Source organism: Henckelia pumila, chromosome 4 (assembly GCF_033568475.1).
Source record: "Henckelia pumila isolate YLH828 chromosome 4, ASM3356847v2, whole genome shotgun sequence".
NCBI classification, from domain to species: Eukaryota; Viridiplantae; Streptophyta; class Magnoliopsida; order Lamiales; family Gesneriaceae; genus Henckelia; species Henckelia pumila.
The window spans coordinates 153,109,742-153,132,263 of NC_133123.1; the positions used below are offsets into that span (position 1 = coordinate 153,109,742).

The window sequence follows — 22,522 nt, forward strand, 5'->3', positions numbered from 1 at the left end:
TAACAAATTGACATGATCGATTGGGACATCCTGGTTCAATAATGATGCGAAGAATTATTGAAAATACGCATGGTCATCCATTGAAAGACCAGAAGATCTTTCAGAATAATAAGTTTCAATGTAAAGCATGTTCTCTTGGAAAACTTATTATAAGACCATCGCCAGCTAAAATCCAAACAGAATCACCCATATTTTTTAAACGTATTCAGGGTGATATTTGTGGGCCAATTCATCCACCATGTGGACCATTTCGATACTTTATGGTATTGATCGATGCTTCTAGCAGATGGTCACATGTATGCTTATTGTCAACTCGGAATGTGGCATTTGCAAGATTAATGGCTCAAATAATAAAATTGCGGAATCAATTTCCGGATTATACAATCAAGAAAATAAGACTTGATAATGCTGGAGAATTTACATCCCAAACTTTCAATGATTATTGTATGTCAATGGGAATCACTGTTGAACATCCTGTAGCTCATGTTCATACACAAAATGGATTAGCTGAATCATTGATTAAACGTCTACAATTGATTTCTAGACCAATGATTATGAGAACAAAACTCCCTATTTCTATATGGGGACATGCAATTTTACATGCTGCGGCATTAATTCGCATCAGACCAAGTGCATATAATAAATTCTCCCCATTGCAGCTTGCATTTGGTAAAGAACCAAATATCTCTCATCTGAGAATTTTTGGATGTATGGTGTATGTGCCTATTGCACCACCTCAACGATCAAAAATGGGTCCACAAAGAAAAATCGGTATTTATATCGGTTATGATAGTCCATCAATCATTCGATATCTTGAGCCTCAGACAGGCGATGTGTTTACAGCACGCTTTGCTGATTGTCATTTTAATGAAGAAATCTTCCCAGTGTTAGGGGGAGAAAAGAAACACATCGAAAAAGAAATCACATGGTATGTACCATCATTGTTACATTTGGATCCAAGGACCAAACAATGTGAGAAAGATGTACAACAAATTGTACACTTGCAAAGAATTGCAAATCAAATGCCAGATGCATTTGCAGACACAAAAGGGGTAACAAAATCATATATACATGCTGTAAATGCCCCTGCTCGAATTGAAATTCCAAAGAAACAAATTGAAGACACTCATGATGTCATAAAACGCTTGAAGCGTGAAAGGCCAGTCGGTTCCAAGGATAAAAATCCTCGGAAAAGAAAAGGCATAGAGAAACACGACGATCATAAAATAGAAAATGGTGTTCGAGAAGAATCACCTGATGATGAAAATATTCTGTCAGAACCACAAACTGACGAGAATCGTGAAATCTCTATCAATTATATTATTATTGGAAAAATATGGAACCGAAAAGACATAGAAGATATTGATGAGATATTTTCTTATAATGTGGTTTGTGACATCATAAATGAAAATGAGGATCATGAACCAAAATCTTTTGGTGAATATAAAACTCGTCATGATTGGGCCAAATGGAAAGATGTCATCCAGGTTGAATTAGATTCGCTGAATAAACGTAATGTTTTTGGACATATAGTCCTCACACCTAAAGGTGTAAAACCTGTTGGATACAAATGGGTTTTTATTCGAAAGCGAAATGAGAAAAATGAAATAGTCAGATATAAAGCTAGACTTGTTGCACAAGGTTTTTCTCAAAGGCCTGGAATTGATTATGAAGAAACGTATTCTCCTGTTATGGATGCAATTACGTTTCGATATTTGATAAGTTTGGCAGTGTCTGAAAATTTGGAAATGTGTCTTATGGATGTTGTTACAGCTTACTTATACGGATCACTTGATAGTGATATTTACATGAAAATCCCTGAAGGATTTAAGATGCCTGAAGCACAAAGTTCAAAACCCAGAGAATTTTATTCTGTAAAATTGCAAAGATCATTATATGGGTTAAAGCAATCCGGTCGAATGTGGTATAATCGGCTAAGTGAGCACTTGATGAAAAAGGGATATGTAAATGATCCAATATGCCCTTGTGTTTTCATCAAGAAAACAACATCCGGATGTGTAATTATTGCTGTATATGTTGATGATTTAAACATCATTGAAACGAATAAAGAAATTCAAGAAGTTATGATGTACTTGAATGAAGAATTCGAAATGAAGGATCTTGGAAAAACCAAGTATTGTCTGGGTTTGCAAATCGAATAAAAAGAATGTGGAATTTTTGTTCACTAGGCAAATTATACAGAAAAGATCCTTAAACATTTTAATATGGATAAATCAAATTCATTAAGTACTCCAATGGTTGTAAGATCATTAAACATAGAAAAGGATCCATTTCGTCCATGTGGAGATGATGAAGTTATTCTTGGTCCTGAAGTACCATATCTAAGTGCCATTGGTGCCCTTATGTATCTTGCAAATTGCACTAGACCTGATATATCTTTTGCTGTAAATTTATTGGCAAGATTCAGTTCATATCCAACAAAGAGGCACTGGAACGGAATTAAGCATATATTCCGTTATCTACGAGGAACGACAGATTTGGGACTTTTGTACTCAAAAGACACCAATCAAAGTATCATTGGTTATGCTGATGCTGGATATTTATCTGATCCACATAAGGCACGTTCCCAAACCGGATATGTATTTACTCGTGGAGGCACCGCAATTTCTTGGCGTTCACAGAAACAAACACTCGTAACAACTTCATCAAATCACGCCGAGATTATTGCATTACATGAAGAAAGTCGTGAATGTGTATGGTTAAAATCAATGACACAACATATCCAAACTTCTTGTGGATTATCAGTAGACAAGAAGCCTGTGACGTTGTATGAATACAATGCTGCATGTATTTCTCAAATGAAAGAAGGATACATCAAAAGTGATAGAATCAAACATATCCCCCCAAAGTTCTTTGCCTACACTCAAGAGCTTGAGAAGAATAAAGATATTGATATCTGTTATATTCAATCAAGTGAGAACTCATCAGATCTCTTCACAAAGGCACTTCCCACGACGATATTCAGAAAGCATATATACAACATTGGGATGCGCAATCTACGGAATATGTGAAGAATCACTCATGTTAACATGAGGGGGAGTTTACGTGGCTGCACTCTTTTTTCCTTGCTATGGTTTTTATCCCACTGGGTTTTTCCTAGTAAGGTTTTTAACGAGGCAGTATACAAACACGTAATATCACGATCATCATCACAAGGGAAAGTATTGTAAAATATATATTAAAATTAGATTGAAAATTATTGTGATGGTGATGTGATGATATTTTAATTTTTGATTATGTAATAGATGACATATTTATTTCTTGGACATTTCTTAATTGATGGTCTATAAATAGACCTCAATATTTGTGAAGAAAAAACACAAGTTTAGAGAGAAGAATTATAAAGTGTAGTATTTGATATATTTTGAGTTTTGGAGTTTTTACTTTTTACGATAAATTTTTACTTTTTCACAACACAATCCAAATTTTATGAATACAAAAGTAAACTTAAGATTATTTATCATAGGTGGAGGGTAAAAATGTAATTCGTCCCTCAATCATTATTTTAATCTCAAAATTAATAACTCAAAGTAAACATGTTACTGTTTATCCATAGTATTTCACATCCTTTAAAGTCATTTTAATAGTCCTAGTATGATTTATTCATATGTAATCTCATCTCACTAAGTAAACGCATTCATATAGTTAAAAGTAATACGATTGACATTAAAAAAAATATGGTCGAATTTAGTAAAAGATTTGTCTCGTAAAATTAATTCATGAGACAATCATAATAGAGTTTTAATGGTTATTTTATATATATAAATATAAATAAATATATTTTCATTTAATAAAAATGCAATAAATTAAAGATCCATTTGTATCTCATCCATAATTATCGTATCTAATAAAATTTTTTTATATCTTCATCTACAATTTTGAATTCTTAAATTATTATCACCGATAACATAAAAAATTATTATGAAAATCATATAGCTTACACAAGAAACAAACTTTAAAAGCACACATCGGAGAGTTATCAATTTGTTTTACAATTGGTAAGTAGAATTTTGTAGAAACGAGCACTTGTCGCTTTATTAAAAATTATAAACTAATACAAATTAGTAACGACTGCAATATTTAATCTTTTAAACCATAAAATAGTCAAAGTGTAATGGTTTGATCATTATCTTAACAAGAACAATTCTTGTATCTCAACAATCTTTCTCTTAGCTAGTAATGACACCTTTTTCAATCTATGATAATCAAATCCATGATCTTGGCTTGTAGGACTGGACGCTTATCGCTTTACCAAAATTAATGTTTGCTGATAATGGTGCAATTCCAAAATTTTAGAGTGTACAATAGTCCAAGTGAGAGGTTCAATCACTCTCCTAGCAGAGTAAGTAAGTAAATGTAGATTACTCCAGGAAAATATCGATTGTTTGAGTGTTGTATAGGGATTTAGATGATATCTTGAGCATATTATTGTTTTTGAGTTATTTGAACTCCTCGGTATATCTTACTTATGAGGAGCTAATGCCGAAACTTTGGGAGTCCTAAACATAAAATTTTAACTCGTTTTCACTGTTGACACTAATTAATCGTGATTGTTTCATAATTTTTTAACTAGAAATTGGGTCCTCATGTATGCTACCATTCATAGTATATGTTTACAACTTTATAAGCTGATCATGTTGCATATTTATATGGTTGTTTTTTGTATATATAAAAAATTAAGTTCATAAAAAAATTTATATAAAGAACTCTATGGATTATATTATAGTAAGTAATTTTTAGGGAAATTTGGGTTAGGATATTTATGATAATAAACCATAATGGAAAAGATTGTGTCACCTTTCATAAATTTACGTAACATTTAGGAGTCGCTATATGTTTATCTCTTTAACATCAGTTACACATGATTGTTGCTAAATGTATTTAATAGGAGCGGTTTGCCAATAGATCATGAAAATTAAACCAATAGAAGTAATTTATAGAAGAGGTTTATAGAAAATGTTTCTAATTAGTTAAATATGAGTGGTTAAAAACTGTTCTTAATAATTAAAGTAATAGAAGCTATTTTATAGCAGCGTTTTACACAAACCGTTGCTATAAAGTATTCAATTATAGTGGTTTACAAACTGCTCTTAAAATTTAAGGTAATAGGAGGAGCGGTTGATATGAGCGGTTTATGCAAAATGATGCTACAAGTATTCATTAGGAGCATATTTCAAACCGCGCCTATAATTTAACACGTTAGGAGCGGTTTTGTTCAAACCGTCTCTATTGCTAAACTTATGAACGGTTTTAAAAACCGTCGCTAAAAAACCGCTTCACATTGTTCCATTGGTAAAAGATTGTATATTTCTAACAAGGTTTTTCAACATCTATAAATATGACCCTTTATTTGCATTCAAAACATATCAATCTTCTCTTCTATTCTTCTTCTCTCTTGTTTAATTCTTCTGCGAATTTTAAGCTTTTAGCGCTTAAAATCTGAATTACATGACATAAAATATTGGTTCGGATTTTCTCAGCTTTTTGCGCTTAGTTCGATCTTTAGAATTAAATTCGAGAGGTGTTTTCGAATTTTAATCAAAACACTTAGATCCAAATTTTACAAGACAAAAAATTTTGGGATTGAATTTTTAAGTTGAACGAGTAAAATTCGAATTCATAGCATTCTAAATATTTCAAAGTTCGTGTGACTTTAAAATTTGTAGTGCTACTATTTTAAAGTCGTAGTCGTTGTATCTTGGGAAACGTATTGCCAATAGTCGTAAGCACTGGGGCGGGGCAATAACGTTTTAAGGAAAAAGAGTCAAACTCTTGCCTCGACTAATTTTCCTATAGATATTTTTGTTCACCCGCATATACTCAATATATCCCAAGATTACTAGTATTTTTACCAACAACAATTTAATAAAATTTTAAATTAAATATTCTTTTACATTTATCTAAAATTTTAAATATTCAATTCATCGTAACATTTAGAAAGTAACACGATAATTATTTAACACAAATAATTTACATATATGCACGCAAGACGTACGAATGATACTAGTTGAGTATTAAATTTATAATAATTATATTATTATTTTATTTAAAAATTATAAAAAAATTAATGTTCCTCGATTATATTGTTTGATTTTGATAAATTTGTTTAAGATGATTTTATTTTATTTTTAACACCATTATTGTGTATTCAAATTTTTAACCAAATAAAAAATATTATAATACCATAATCGTGAAAAAAATAATATAAGTATAGAACATATTATCAAACACATTGAACATTGAAATAAATCATCATAATAAATATTGAAATTTTGATTAATTGTCTAGTTACTTAAAATATTTTGAATATTTTGAAAATACTATATAGTTTATGTTGCAAAATTTTTTATTAATGTACTATTTGAATTGTCCTCATGTAATTTATTTTTATATTAGAGTGTATCTTTCGTAAAGAAATATGTAATTATTAGTTTATAAGGTACACAATAATAAATTGACATGACCAATGTTTTTCTTTGAAATAATGTAACTATTTTGTAAACAACGTCCAAACTAATGCCATAATTATAAACAAAATAATATGAATATAGAATTATTAAACACGATCATAATATTCAATATTTGTCTAGTTACTTAAAATATTTTGAAAATTTTGCAACGTAAATAACTAATTATAGTGAAAATACTATATAATTTTTACTATCATTTTGAATCATTTATTAAATCTTCGATTGAATATTAATAAAATAATATTACAAAAATATATATTATAATCTTGAAAATACATGAATGAAATGAAAAAAAATTTATTTAATAACATATAAAATTTATGTATGATAATTTTTTTGACAATTTGACACAATCAATCAATCAATGTTTTAAAAATCGGACCGGACCGGCCGGTTCGACCGGTCACTGGTCCGGTCCGGAATACCCCTAAAAACCGTTTTAACGTTTCAACCGCTCAGAACCGGTCAAAACCGGTCGAACCAGCCAAGAACCGGTCCCAAGAACTGGCCAGAAAATCGGTTGAACCGGTTTTCGAATTTTTTTTATATTTTTTTTAAAATTGTTTTTTTTTAATTTTAAAATCTTAATTTAATATTTTATTATATATATACACATGATTATTTGAAATTTGTACTTCGTTAAAAATATTAATTTTCTATTATTATATTTTTTAATTAATTTATTTATTTTTAAAAATATAGTATATATAACAATAATTAATATTTTGAATATATTTATATAGTTATTTATTTTTTAAACTATGATAAATATATTTTTGTTTATTTATATACATCTTTTAGATTTTTAAAATTTAAAAGATATTATTAATTATATTATATTATATAAACGGTTTTTCGGTCCGACCGTCCGGTTAAAACGGTCGAACCGGTTGGACCATTTTTTTAAGGTAGACCGATTCGATCACCGGTCCGGTTATGAAAATATTGCAATCAATAATAAAAAATGGAAGTTATAGAATTAAATAACTTCAATTAAGATGGAATGTGGGAAATTAATATATCTAATCAATTATTACACCCAATCAATTATCTTGTGTATTTTTTCATTTTGTCCCTATCATTTTTATAATTTTACTTTTATAACCCTCATTAACATCTCATTCATATGGAACAAAATGATAAACATGTATATATACAATGCAAAAATTTTGCCCCTACATTCATACTTTTATAGTAGGTTATTCAATCGTCGATTGAATATTAATAAAATAATATTACAAAAATTTATATTAGAATCTTGCAAATACATGGATGAAATGAAAAAAAATATCATATAATAACATATAAAATTTATGTATGATATTTTTTAGATAATTTGACAAAATCAATAGTAAAAAATGGAAGTTATAGAATTAAATAACTTCTATTAAGGTGAAAGTTAAACGTGAGAAATTATTACACCCAATCAATTGTCTTGTGTATTTTCTCATTTTTGTTCTTATCTTTCTTGTAATTTTAATTATATAACCCTCATTAACATATCATTCATATGGAACAAAAAGATAAATATGTATATACATAATGCAAAATTTTTAACCATAAATCCATATTTTATAGTAGGTAAAAGATTAGTGAAAATTGCTCAAAAATTCTCAATGTAAACATGTTTTGCTCTGCAATTCTTAGCCACTTTTTTGTACCATAATTTTTGTTAATTTATACCATATTTTGTATGGTTTTGTACCACATCTTGTATGGTTTTGTACCACATTTTATGACTAAGGATCCCAAAACAAAAAATGTTTGTATTTGGTAATTTTTGAGCAAATTGCCCTATACATTATTGCATGTATGTCGAATTTTGAAAAATTATTCCTGACTGGACTCAATTATTGGGATACTTTTATAGTAATAATTGTGGGCCAACGCAGAAAGTTGAACTTTTTTTTTGACAGCAAACTTGTAATTTATTAAGATGGAGAAATATAATCGATTACAAGATTTACAAGCCATTTCGGAAAACTTTTTTTTTTTTTTTTTGAAAGTCTTTTTTATTTTTATTTTTATTTTTATTTATAAATGAAGATAAAAGTTGACTTTACTACAGAGAGAAACCAACAGATTGATTTTGGCCACTGCGTATGAGTAATGGCAGCTTATGCATCTCTTCTTTCTGTCGCAAATACTATTGACCAGTTATTGCAACACCCAAAGCTCCAAATAGCTGTTCTTAACAAAGCCCAGATCGATTCTTTGCTTCTTAATATCACTTTCCTGCAAGAATTTCTCGAGGATTTATCGCCAGTAAGCGGGGACGACATTCAGGCATTGGAGGAAAAAATTTCAAGATCATCATATGCAGCCGAAGATATCATTCAGAGCCGCGTGGTAATTACTGAACGCGAAAGGGGAACGAGGGGGAACGCAGAAAGTGTATTGAGGAGCTTCATTCTGTTCAGTCGAGATTTGCAGAAAGTAATTGATGAATTCGATTCTATGAAGATAGACGTGATGAAGATTAAAGAAACTCAAGGGATAAAATTCGTGCAGCAGCCAATAAACAGTGCGCCGGCTGGTTCTTTCGTACAAGATGCTTCCAAAAGCAAGAGTACTATGGTGGTGGGATTTGATGAAGATTTGATTCAAATAATTGACACACTCACTGGAGACGAATCAAATCATCTACGCCTATTATTAATTATATGTATAGAAGAAATAATTAAAATTTATGTATTATATTACACACGTAATGCATGTGTATCATTTACTAGTTAAAATATTTTTTATGCCCCAATTTATAAAGATATTAATATTATGGAATATAGAGAGTAATTAATTTGCTCAAATTTATTTCCAACACATCAAAATAACTCCAAAAACATACATGGTTGCTTAAAAAAAACATACATGATGTAGGACTGCATGCACTTGCGCTTTATCAAATGTTATAACTAGTTAATAGTAACAATATATATTTTTTTAAACCGTGCTCAGAATAGACACACAACACACTCAACGCATGGATCACTGTCACTGAGGTACTGTCATTTAATATTTATATATATTAGTGTGGATAATTGGATACATAGCAAGAGTCACTAAAATTTGAGAGAGACGTGCGAGAGAACAGAGGAACTTGAAGGCGATTTTAAAAAATAAAAAATAAAAAATCACGTGAACTCGTGTCAAGCGTGACCTAAAAGCCATTTTCTCACGGCCATTATGCATTTATTCAATGCGGGATACTATGTGATTATGTGAACGTGTTCTTGTCTAACGTGGTTTTACCGCATATCTAGCGATTATCGGGAGCATTATGCATTAAGTTCAGCTAAAAACATTTGTCCGCCGCCGCGAAGCGACGAGGCAAAGTGGGATTCTCTTATGCATAGTGATCCCAAGTGCTTCTTCCATGTCAAGCTCCGATGAAGAGTTGTGTCAAGAACAGGTCATTGAGGACATGAATTTAGTATCATGTACCCGTTCATTGATATGCATTAAATCAAAATCCACATCAACAAAGCTGCTTATTTGTTCTAGTCTGCTAAGAGTACTCAGCACGGATGGTCTGTATTCCTGCAAAGTAATCCCACAACTAGTTAATTCGAGATACATTGATTTGGCGATTTCATCCCATCTAATGCCATGGAGTCCTCTGGAATCTATATCCCTACTATGGAATCTGCAGAGTATCACCATCTCTGGTTATTATCTAACTGATGAGGCAATAAAGCTACCAGCTGAAATATGGGAAATGCCACAACTCAGGCATCTAAAAACGGTAAGTATAGACTTCTGTTTGCCTGATCCTCGGAGCACCGACAACCAAAACAATGTGCTGAAAAACCTGCAAACACTTTATACCACGAGGAATCTGAAGTGTACGGATGAGGTTGTTGGTAGAATCCCAAATTTAAAGAAACTGGGAATCACTTTCAGGTGGGAAAGTAGATGGGATGACTCTGAAGTTTACAATCTCACCCCTTTACGCAATCTCGAAACATTTTATTTAGACGGTGAGTTTGATGTGGGAAAAAATGTCTGCTTTCCAAGGTCGCTAAAGAAGTTAACTTTAACAGGGTGCAACATGTCTTGGGAAGATTTGACGGTGGTTGGCGCAATGCCTCAACTTGAAGTTCTGAATTTGTTATATGATGCAGTCATAGGGGTTGAATGGAATCCTGTGGAAGGACAATTCCTCGAATTGAAGTCATTAATAATTATTAAGACAAATCTTCAGAAGTGGATAGCAGACAGCTCTCACTTCCCAAGCCTTGAGAAACTTCAACTCGAATTTGTTAAATGCTTGGAGGAAATCCCACTTGGTATTGGAGAAATACCAACACTTGGATCAATTTCAGTAGCACTATGTAGTGAATCAGTCAATTCTTCTGCAATGAAGATACAAGAAGACCAACAAAACCTCGGAAATTCTGACCTTCAGGTAGTCGTGAAAAGGCCTATGGCGCGGCCCCTTGTAAGGACCAGACACTTATCTGATCACAGGATAAATATCCGATTGGACGTAAGTTATAAATAAATTATTCTTATTTTGGTATTCTAAATATTCCATCCGTTCCAATTATATTCTTCACGTTTTCTTTTTTGTTTGTCTCAAATATATATTCATATACCATATTTAGTACGTGATACGAGTTAACCCATTAAAAAAAATCAATTACCGTATAATAGTCTTTCGGATCTTAATCAATCTCAATGCAGATCTAGAAGCCTTGACTGATCTTAGCTTTTCGCCCCAAATCCGTCTTTCACGTTCTCGTTGGAGACAATCTTGTTGTATCCTCGTGCATTTGGCAGCTTCTGGACCGATTTCGAGGTAATTTCTCATGTTTTTTTTGTTTTGTTTTGAATTCTTCTCTGTCCTGAGGTGAGTCTATACTTCTGAGCAAATATTCTTTGTTTATATGTTAAAGTTTGATTTATTTAGTTATTCTCGTTCCACTGTGTTTAGAAGCGTTTAAAAAATAGAATTTGGAATTGGATTTGGATTTAGAATTGGAATTGAATTTTATATACATCGAATTGGAATTTCATTTTGGTGTTTAGCAAAAAGCTAAAATATATAGTAGAATTTGATATTATAAATTTTATATAAATGATATTTTGTAAAAAATTTTGAAGAAAACTTAAAATTTATAACTATTCTATATAAATTTAATATTAAACTCGAATCCCATGAAATCCCATGAATTTCACTGAGTTAAATAAAATCCCATAGAATCGCATCAAATGTCAATCCAATTTTGAAATCTCGTTTTGCCGACCACTAAAATGGTATTTCCAATTCCAAATCCCATCAAAGCCCATGCAATTCCTTGATTCGTATTTTGTTTGGTATTTGAATTCTTGTGAACCTATTGATATTCGACGCTCAAATTTTTATACTAACATATATTCTTCTGAATTCTTGTGAACCTATTGATATTCGACGCTCTAATTTTTATACTAACATATATTCTTCTCTTTGTGAAATATCCCTGAGGTTTTCAATATGTTGTTTATGATGTTGTTCCAGCCGTATGACTTGTTCTTGAACTCAGAACACAGAAAAATCGTCACCCTCTTTCCATCTTGACAAATTAAAGGTCATATATTATTTCTTGCCTTAAATGCATCTCGGCCAATCAAAAATGGAAACCGAAATGCATAATTTCAAGTGGAGTTGATTTTATCTGTCAATGCTAATCTCATTCAATATTAACGGAGCTTGAATTTTGACTAAATAGTTAATTTCTCTACTTATATCGAATAGTCTCACGATGTTTTTTTTTTTAAAAGGAAGAAGACTTAACATGCATCAACATCCAGGAATGACACAATTTACAAATTTACAAAATTGAAAAAATCACAGCTACTGTATAAATTCTGGTTTGGTTTTGGCAGATCATGATGTCATTTCAAATTGTGAAAAAATTATGGGAAAATGGGATATGTGCTTTCATTTCACGTTGTGCAGATCATGATAGGGATATGAATCTATTTTGGAGTGTTTGCAATAACTAAAAAAAAGTGATTGTTAGCTTTTGGCTTAAAAAAATCATTTTTGTGTGTTTCTTAAACCTAGATTATGTTTTGAAAGGCCTGGTTTTGATTATGTCTGTTTCAATACTGAAATTAGTATCATAGGTTATACTATCCCATAAATAACTTCAATATTTTTCAGTCAACTTCCGTAGAAACTTCAGTAGAAACTTTGGTAGCTGTCATTAAAAGTTTAAATTTAAGAGATTTGAAAGACAATAGAGGTCCTTATTTGGTTTGATATGTGTCTGCAGACTAGACAAACATAGCAAGACAGGGTAATTATCCTTTAAGCGGCATGTTGCAAATCCATTTATTACATTTTACATTTTTTGCTGCTACTTGTGATTGCTAATAATTCAACTGACACTGGGAAAATTATATGATTGTTTTTCAATTTTATGGCATGTGCTGTAATATTCATCATTGTGCTCAATTGTCCCCATTGTTTAACTTGGCAGAAAAATGAAAGAGCCCAAGTCTGAGAGAGCGCTCCATGTGCGCATTTCAAATTTACAAAATTGAAAAAATACAGCTACTGTATAAATTCTGGTTTGGTTTTGGCAGATCATGATTTCATTTCAAGTAGTGAAAAAATTATGGGAAAATGGGATATGTGCTTTCATTTCACGTTGTGCAGATCATGATAGGGATATGAATCTATTTTGGAGTGTTTGCAATAACTAACACCACAAGAAATTTCGGCATTTAGCGACGAATTTAATGGCCCTTAACCGTCGCTAAATTTAAAATAGCGACGATTTAGCGACGAATAATAAAATCGTCAGTAAAATCTTCGTCGTTGGTTATTAACGACTAAATGTAAAAAAAACGTCGCTAATAGCGACGCATTAAATGTCATTTCGTCGCAATTTGCGACGTTACTAAAGTTGTCTCTAATTGCGACGAATATATATTTTGTTGTTAATAGCGACGTTCATCAAGAACACAGTTGTCGCTAATTGCGACGATCTTCATGTTTTTTTTTCGTCGCAATTAGTGACACACCTGAAATTTTTCGTCGCTATTAGCGGTATGCATAAATATTTTATTTAATCGCTAATTGCGACGGTTGTTAAATCATTCTGTCGCAAATTGCGACGAAAATAGAAAAAAAAGAGTCGCAATCAGCGACGAAATAACTAAAACAATTCGCCGCAATTAGTAACAAATTTACATGTAGTTCGTCGCTATTTGCGACGTATTATTTCCTTTAGATAATCGCTAATTGCGACATATATAACGATGTTTTAGTCGTTAATAACGACGAAGAGTTTGTAAAACGTCGCTAATTCAGCGACTAGAATATAAATTATTCGTCGCTAAATATGGCAATAGTATTTTTTTTTAAATTTTTTTTTGCTTTTTTAATATGATACTATTATTTGTTATTGGTTTTTTAATACTATATACCATATTTATTGTTACAATATTTTATAGCTAAATATATAAAATGTTCATCCAAAACACACAGATTAGATTGGTTCATTGTTGCTCCACATTACTAGCAATTAACAGACAAGTTAGCATGCACCAAAATACATATTTAATTGTTTTTCAAACCCTGAAACTTCAGATACTAAGGGGGCTGGGTCTCGTCATCATCCTCCTCGTCATCCCCATACAACAAGTAGTCTCCTTCATCATCGTCATCCTCCTGATTTCCATACGTGCCAGACACGTGTGTGAAATGGGCCGCAGTGACGGATTTTTTCTTCTTTCCCGGGTCCAAACTAGCCACCAAGGCACAAACTGTATTCTCCAGTGTCTTGATCTGATCACGGAGCTTTGTTTTCTCCTCGTTCATCTGACGCATGATCTCCTCTCTTTGCAATTCAACTTCCGCTCTCGTAGCGGCACTGGAAGAAGCCTTACTCTGGCGTCCTCGCTGCGCAGTAGCCTCAGGATACAAACCAACTGACTGTGGCCCTAAACCATAGACTTTCCCCCCTTCTGCACACCATCGGCTACCTCCAGATAAACCTGATTCATCTCTGGACAAGAGATGGGAGTATCCTGAGAGTTGGATGATCTTAACTGACGCTGGCGTTCGAACGCATCCTAATAGAATACATCATTAATTTAATTTAATTTCAAATCTAATTTAGAAACAATATTATAAATTTGAAACAAACACAAGTAAAAAAATTATAACACGTATACTTACATTGAAAGATCGAGATCTCTGATCGACAAATTGACCCGCTTTATTAGTGTGCGTCCGATGAAACAACTCATACGAGTTTGGCTCCCTACCAAGCTCCGCACGCTATTGTAAATCCAATAAAAACTTCAATAATTTTAAATTTAAATAGTAGTAAACAAGTTGTATATATATGTACAAATACATCGATCATATCATCGTTCGATTGTGATCAACAAACGAACGTGAACCTGCTGTATGCTTAGTCATCCCAGTTCCCGGACCAGCTGGCTCACTGTGACGATTCCCCTTGAAAATACCTGAAATTTTTTGAAAATCCTCTGAAGCCCATACCTGCTTCCAAGCTCTCCAAGTGTCTGCCGCTAGACACTTTGGTTTTCGATCCGCTTCCCGCCAAGCATGCACCGTCTTTCGGTAAAGGGATGCTATGGTGACACTCCAAGCCTTCTTAACTCGTGTATCAAATCTTGGACTCCACTTGTAAGAAGCCTACAATACATAAAGATAAATTAATTGTCATTTAAATAAGACAAATATTGTGCAATGGTGCTTATTTTAATTTGAAACGTACCACAAACTGATCCCAATACCACTGTTGTTGTGCCGGCCCAACTAACTTCCAACGATGACCTTCCTCGCATATGCTCAATTTGATTTGCGAAGTGATAAAGGCAGATATTTTGTGGCTATGAGGCTGCAACCTATAATATTCATTTCTCAAATATTTAAGGAACTATATTTATAATAAACCATATTTAATTTATTTGCATAAGTAATTTATAAATACATAATATTAGTAATACAAAAATTTAGGCACGATTATTGAGTTCTCGTCGCTAATGTGATCATGTACATTATTAACGACGGACCGTGACATTGAAGTTCATACTAAATCGCGACGGAATGCATCGATGGTGAACGTCGCCTTCTATATTAGCGACGTTCTTAAACTAATCGTCGCTAATTGCAGCGACGCAATTGCAAAAAGTCGTCGTTAATTTAAATTAACGACGCACTTATATATAGTAGTCGCTATTAGCGACGTTTTAGATTAAGTAGTCGTTAAATTTAGGCACGATTATTGAGTTCTCGTCGCTAATTGGCATGTTTTCTTGTAGTATAAAAAAAAGTGATTGTTAGCTTTTGGCTTAAAAAAATCATTTTTGTGTGTATCTTAAACCTATATTATGTGTTAGCTAATTGGTAGCGCTTAGTCGTATCGCACCCAAATTAACCCAACTCAGATTAACTAAATAAACATGTAGTAGCGAGAGTAGGGATCGTTCTCACGAGGAAAGTGAAATTTATTTGTATTATTAAAAATACTGAAATAAATAAAAGGGGATTTGAAAATTTTAGAATAACTACTATGCAAGAATTAAAATAAGAAAATCAATAAAATAACGAGACTTGGTATCGGTCGACTACACCATTGAAATCATTCACTCGATCATCGATTCTCTAAAAATAATTAATTCACATCGAGTATTCATCATTGAAAATTTAATTCCTGTTTCACCTTGATTTTAGTTAACTAGACACAAGCGTTCTAAATTAACCCTTACCAATGAATTAACCCAATACAAGAGATCAGATTTAAACCCACGGCAGCATTCAAACTAGTAAAACTGATAAATCTAGACAACACATACACAAGAGGGTAAATTTAGCCTAGTCAATTGTTATCCTACAATTCCTAATCTCACAAGCGGACGATTATTAATTGTAGTTTCTTCACAAATCAAAAGTTTCAAACAATTACGGATTTGAATTCCAATTTAGCAGTATGAAAATCAATTTAGAATAACTCTTGATACGCAATTCGAATTAAACAATCAAAATCTGAATCTCACAAGATAAATAAATTCAAGGGTTCGTCTTCCTCAACCAAGAATAAAAACAAGAAGAATTAAAATATAATAACAAGAAAGATAAAACCTAGCCGCCAAGATGGTTCTTGAGCCTCTTCTGCGTCTCCTCTCTCTTTCCAAAATCAATAACTGACTCTAAAATTCAAGATATATCTTTTAATTAAGGTTAGAGTCTTTAATAATAAAAATTCCTAAATTACAGATTTTTTCCCGAACAGCACCTCTCGCTCGATCGGCAAGATGTTGCAGATCGAGCGAGCAACTTTCCCTAACCTACTGTTTTGCAAATACAGCGGCCGCTCGATCTGCAAGATGTTGCGGATCGAGCGAGCAACTTTTTTCCCAGCGAGCAGCGATTTTTCAAAATTCATATCTGGAAATCTAGCCGTCGGATTGAGCTGAAATTTGGACAGCTGCTTTAAAACATCTTGAACTTTATTCTGTACGGTGAAGATCAGATTTAGACTTCTATAAAATTAAATATGATTTTCTGATTATTGTTGCTCCGTAATTCATTATCGCGCAATAGCTTTTCCATCTTTTTCTCGACAAAATGCTACGTCCTATACAATAAACACGGGAGCGTGTAATGTAGACACGATGTATGAAATATGAACACAATGCTTAATTAAAACGCATACAAAACAACAACACAATGATATTAAAATATGCAACACAAACATGCCCATCAAATACCCCAACACTTAATCCTTGCTCGCCCTCGAGCAAGTCATGCAAAAACAAAATGAAAAACAACAAACACATAAGTAAGGACGAATCACTCATATCATAGCCTCAGAGAAAACCACTTTCATCTAAAAATAAGTTCATAGCGACTCTCAATCATCAATGATACACATTCAGTCGAATGCAAACGTGCGTGTGTGCCATGTTACCCCAGTTACATGAAACTTCAAAAGAACAAAGTTTCAAGACTGTTCGCTGACCTATAACAATTCAGTGCAAGCCTCACCATCAAGAACTATCCTCTCAACAATCCTTCAACACAACACAACTTCCTTGAGAATAATTGCGCACCTCCGGATTTTGCACCCGGTATTGCTTTAGCCCCAATAATTACCTGCATACTTAGCTATAACTAAAACATGATTAGAATTTCAATCCCCTCGTCTATAGCCCGAATGGAGCATCGACCCCATTTTATCCGCATACTTAGCCTTGAATTTGATCTTTTAGGATTAGGATTTCAATCATTTTCAGGCCCGGATGGAGTTGTATAAATATTTATTTTTTTTTCTAGGTGCGCCCAAGATCGTTTATGCCGTATCAAAGAAATCATCAAGATTCAAACACTATCAAGTTTCACAAACACCTATTGTCGTGCAATGGTCCAACATACATCCACAATATCTAATACATCGCTACACTTCACTGGTTAAACATGCGTGCTTAAGAATATTCAACAAACAACATACGGTTTCTCAAATCCAATCAAGAGTTAAAATTTTTCAAAAATCATCAATTTTCAACTATCTCGTCATAGGCTAGAAAGGCTAGAAATCATCATTTACTTATGCACACAAAACACTCATGAAACAATTTACGAACTATATGCATGTACGCAACAAACACAATGCAAAACAAACAACAAAACACTGAATGCACCCCCCACACTTATCTAAAGCATTGCCCTCAATGCTCTAGCACTAAAAACACAACACACAACACAAATAACAAAATGATAACGAAATGCAAAATTAAAACAGAACTCCCCTGGTTCAAGTGTTGGCGTTGTCATCCTCTTTGGCCTCGGGCTTAATAATGGAAGACTCCTATTGAAAATTGGATGGCAGATGGGTCGGCTTGATAAACCTAGGATGAGTTTATTAATCCAACCTTATCTCTTGTTTACTTACTAAAAGTTAATTTTTCACAAATCTGAAAGCCCGTCATTCAACCCTCATTTCACGTGATATATCATCCTTCTTTTCTCAAGGTATAACTCATCCTGATATATTTTTGTGGAAAAAAATCCACATAAAACCTAATCTACCCTCCCTTGATTTGTTATTTTCATGCTTCTTTATAACTCTATCTTTGGATTTTGTTTATAGATATCAATAACATATTATGTTTATTTTATCTATAGGATATTCATGCTTCTTATAAAAGTTTTTAATTGTTAAATTAATTTTTTATGCAATTTTAAGTTTCAAAATTAATTACAATCTTACTGTATTTATGACTAGAAAGTTAGTTTAGTTTTTTTTTAATGTTATTTTTGTTTCTTGCATAACATAGTTTATCGTATTATGATGCATTTGATAAATGTTTTGAATTGCATTTGATGTATCATATATCATCTTACTTTCCTCGTTCATGAGAAGATTATTTTTTTTCTTCAATTTATCAATTTTATGTAACTATGAAAAATACATATTTTTATACCCAATAATTTTGTTAAATGAAAATATATCACATGTGAATCAATAATAATTTAAAATATTCAATAATAATACAATCCAAATTTTATGAATACAAAAGTAAACTTAAGATTATTTATCATAGGTGGAGGGTAAAAATGTAATTCGTCCCTCAATCATTATTTTAATCTCAAAATTAATAACTCAAAGTAAACATGTTACTGTTTATCCATAGTATTTCACATCCTTTAAAGTCATTTTAATAGTCCTAGTATGATTTATTCATATGTAATCTCATCTCACTAAGTAAACGCAGTCATATAGTTAAAAGTAATATGATTGACATTATAAAAAATATGGTCGAATTTAGTAAAAGATTTGTCTCGTAAAATTAATTCATGAGACAGTCATAATAGAGTTTTAATGGTTATTTTATATATATAAATATAAATAAATATATTTTCATTTAATAAAAATGCAATAAATTAAAGATCCATTTGTATCTCATCCATAATTATCGTATCTAATAAAATTTTTTATATCTTCATCTACAATTTTGAATTCTTAAATTATTATCACCGATAACATAAAAAATTATTATGAAAATCATATAGCTCACACAAGAAACAAACTTTAAAAGCACACATCGGAGAGTTATCAATTTGTTTTACAATTGGTAAGTAGAATTTTGTAGAAACGAGCACTTGTCGCTTTATTAAAAATTATAAACTAATACAAATTAGTAACGACTGCAATATTTAATCTTTTAAACCATAAAGTAGTCAAAGTGTAATGGTTTGATCATTTTCTTAACAAGAACAATTCTTGTATCTCAACAATGTTTCTCTTAGCTAGTAATGACACCTTTTTCAATCTATGATAATCAAATCCATGATCTTGGCTTGCAGGACTGGACGCTTATCGCTTTACCAAAATTAATGTTTGCTGATAATGGTGCAATTCCAAAATTTTAGAGTGTACAATAGTCCAAGTGATAGGCTCAATCACTCTCCTAGCAGAGTAAGTAAGTAAATGTAGATTACTCCAGGAAAATATCGATTGTTTGAGTGTTGTATGGGGATTTAGATGATATCTTGAGCATATTATTGTTTTTGAGTTATTTGAACTCCTCGGTATATCTTACTTATGAGGAGCTAATGCCGAAACTTTGGGAGTCCTAAACATAAAATTTTAACTCGTTTTCACTGTTGACACTAATTAATCGTGATTGTTTCATAATTTTTTAACTAGAAATTGGGTCCTCATGTATGCTACCATTCATAGTATATGTTTACAACTTTATAAGCTGATCATGTTGCATATTTATATGGTTGTTTTTTGTATATATAAAAAATTAAGTTCATAAAAAAATTTATATAAAGAACTCTATGGATTATATTATAGTAAGTAATTTTTAGGGAAATTTGGGTTAGGATATTTATGATAATACACCATAATGGAAAAGATTGTGTCACCTTTCATAAATTTACGTAACATTTAGGAGTCGCTATATGTTTATCTCTTTAACATCAGTTACACATGATTGTTGCTAAATGTATTTAATAGGAGCGGTTTGCCAATAGATCATGAAAATTAAGCCAATAGAAGTAATTTATAGAAGAGGTTTATAGAAAATGTTTCTAATTAGTTAAATATGAGTGGTTAAAAACTGTTCTTAATAATTAAAGTAATAGAAGCTATTTTATAGCAGCGTTTTACACAAACCGTTGCTATAAAGTATTCAATTATAGTGGTTTACAAACTGCTCTTAAAATTTAAGGTAATAGGAGGAGCGGTTGATATGAGCGATTTATGCAAAATGATGCTACAAGTATTCATTAGGGGCATATTTCAAACCGCGCTTATAATTTAACACGTTAGGAGCGGTTTTGTTCAAACGTCTCTATTGCTAAACTTATGAACGGTTTTAAAAACCGTCGCTAAAAAACCGCTTCACATTGTTCCAATGGTAAAAGATTTTATATTTCTAACAAAGTTTTTCAACATCTATAAATATGACCCTTTATTTGCATTCAAAACATATCAATCATCTCATCTATTCTTCTTCTCTCTTGTTTAATTCTTCTGCGAATTTTAAGCTTTTAGCGCTTAAAATCTGAATTACATGACATAAAATATTGGTTCAAATTTTCTCAGCTTTTTGCGCTTAGTTCGATCTTTAGAATTAAATTCGAGAGGTGTTTTCGAATTTTAATCAAAACACTTAGATCCAAATTTTACAAGACAAAAAATTTTGGGATTGAATTTTTAAGTTGAACGAGTAAAATTCGAATTCATAGCATTCTAAATATTTCAAAGTTCGTGTGACTTTAAAATTTGTAGTGCTACTATTTTAAAGTCGTAGTCGTTGTATCTTGGGAAACATATTGCCAATAGTCGTAAGCACCGGGGCGGGGCAATAACGTTTTAAAAAAAAAGAGTCAAACTCTTGCATCGACTAATTTTTCTATAGATATTTTTATTCACCCGCATATACTCAATATATCCCAAGATTACTAGTATTTTTACCAACAACAATTTAATAAAATTTTAAATTAAATATTCTTTTACATTTATCTAAATTTTAATTATTCAATTCATCGTAACATTTAGAAAGTAACACGATAATTATTTAACACAAATAATTTACATATATGCACGCAAGACGTACGAATGATACTAAGTTGAGTATTAAATTTATAATAATTATATTATTATTTTATTTAAAAATTATAAAAAAATTAATGTTCCTCGATTATATTGTTTGATTTTGATAAATTTGTTTAAGATGATTTTATTTTATTTTTAACACCATTATTGTGTATTCAAATTTTTAACCAAATAAAAAATATTATAATACCATAATCGTGAAAAAAATAATATAAGTATAGAACATATTATCAAACACATTGAACATTGAAATAAATCATCATAATAAATATTGAAATTTTGATTAATTGTCTAGTTACTTAAATTATTTTGAAAATACTATATAGTTTTTACGATAATCATTTATTTATGTTGCAAAACTTTTTATTAATGTACTATTTGAATTGTCCTCGTGTAATTTATTTTTATATTAGAGTGTATCTTTCGTAAAGAAATATGTAATTATTAGTTTATAAGCTATACAATAATAAATTGACATGACCAATGTTTTTCTTTGAAATAATGTAACTATTTTGTAAACAACGTCCAAACTAATGCCATAATTATAAACAAAATAATATGAATATAGAATTATTAAACACAATCATAATATTCAATATTTGTCTAGTTACTTAAAATATTTTGAAAAATTTTGCAACGTAAATAAATAATTATAGTGAAAATACTATATAATTTTTACTATCATTTTGAATAATTTATTAAATCTTCGATTGAATATTAATAAAATAATATTACAAAAATTTATATTATAATCTTGAAAATACATGAATGAAATGAAAAAATTCATTTAATAACATATAAAATTTATGTATGATAATTTTTTTGACAATTTGACACAATCAATCAATCAATGTTTTAAAAATAGGACCCGACCGGCCGGTTCGATCGGTCACTGGTCCGGTCCGGAATACCCCTAAAAACCGTTTTAACGTTTCAACC

General features: G+C 31.2%; 1 protein-coding gene across 1 annotated transcript; it reads left to right on the plus strand.

Moving 5' to 3' along the window:
* The first annotated feature begins 9,882 nt into the window (after nucleotides 1–9,882).
* LOC140863635 (putative late blight resistance protein homolog R1B-16) lies at nucleotides 9,883–13,093 on the plus strand. The gene is made up of 3 exons (XM_073267203.1): nucleotides 9,883–10,977; nucleotides 11,175–11,289; nucleotides 12,956–13,093. The coding sequence occupies exons 1-2, from the start codon at nucleotides 9,913–9,915 to the stop codon at nucleotides 11,178–11,180; spliced, it is 1,071 nt and encodes a 356-aa protein (XP_073123304.1). The 5' UTR covers nucleotides 9,883–9,912; the 3' UTR covers nucleotides 11,181–11,289; nucleotides 12,956–13,093.
* Nucleotides 13,094–22,522: the final 9,429 nt, after the last annotated feature.

Excerpts from the sequence above, each read along its gene's own strand:
- LOC140863635 (XM_073267203.1), top strand. The coding sequence starts at position 9,913 with ATGAATTTAGTATCATGTACCCGTTCATTGATATGCATTAAATCAAAA.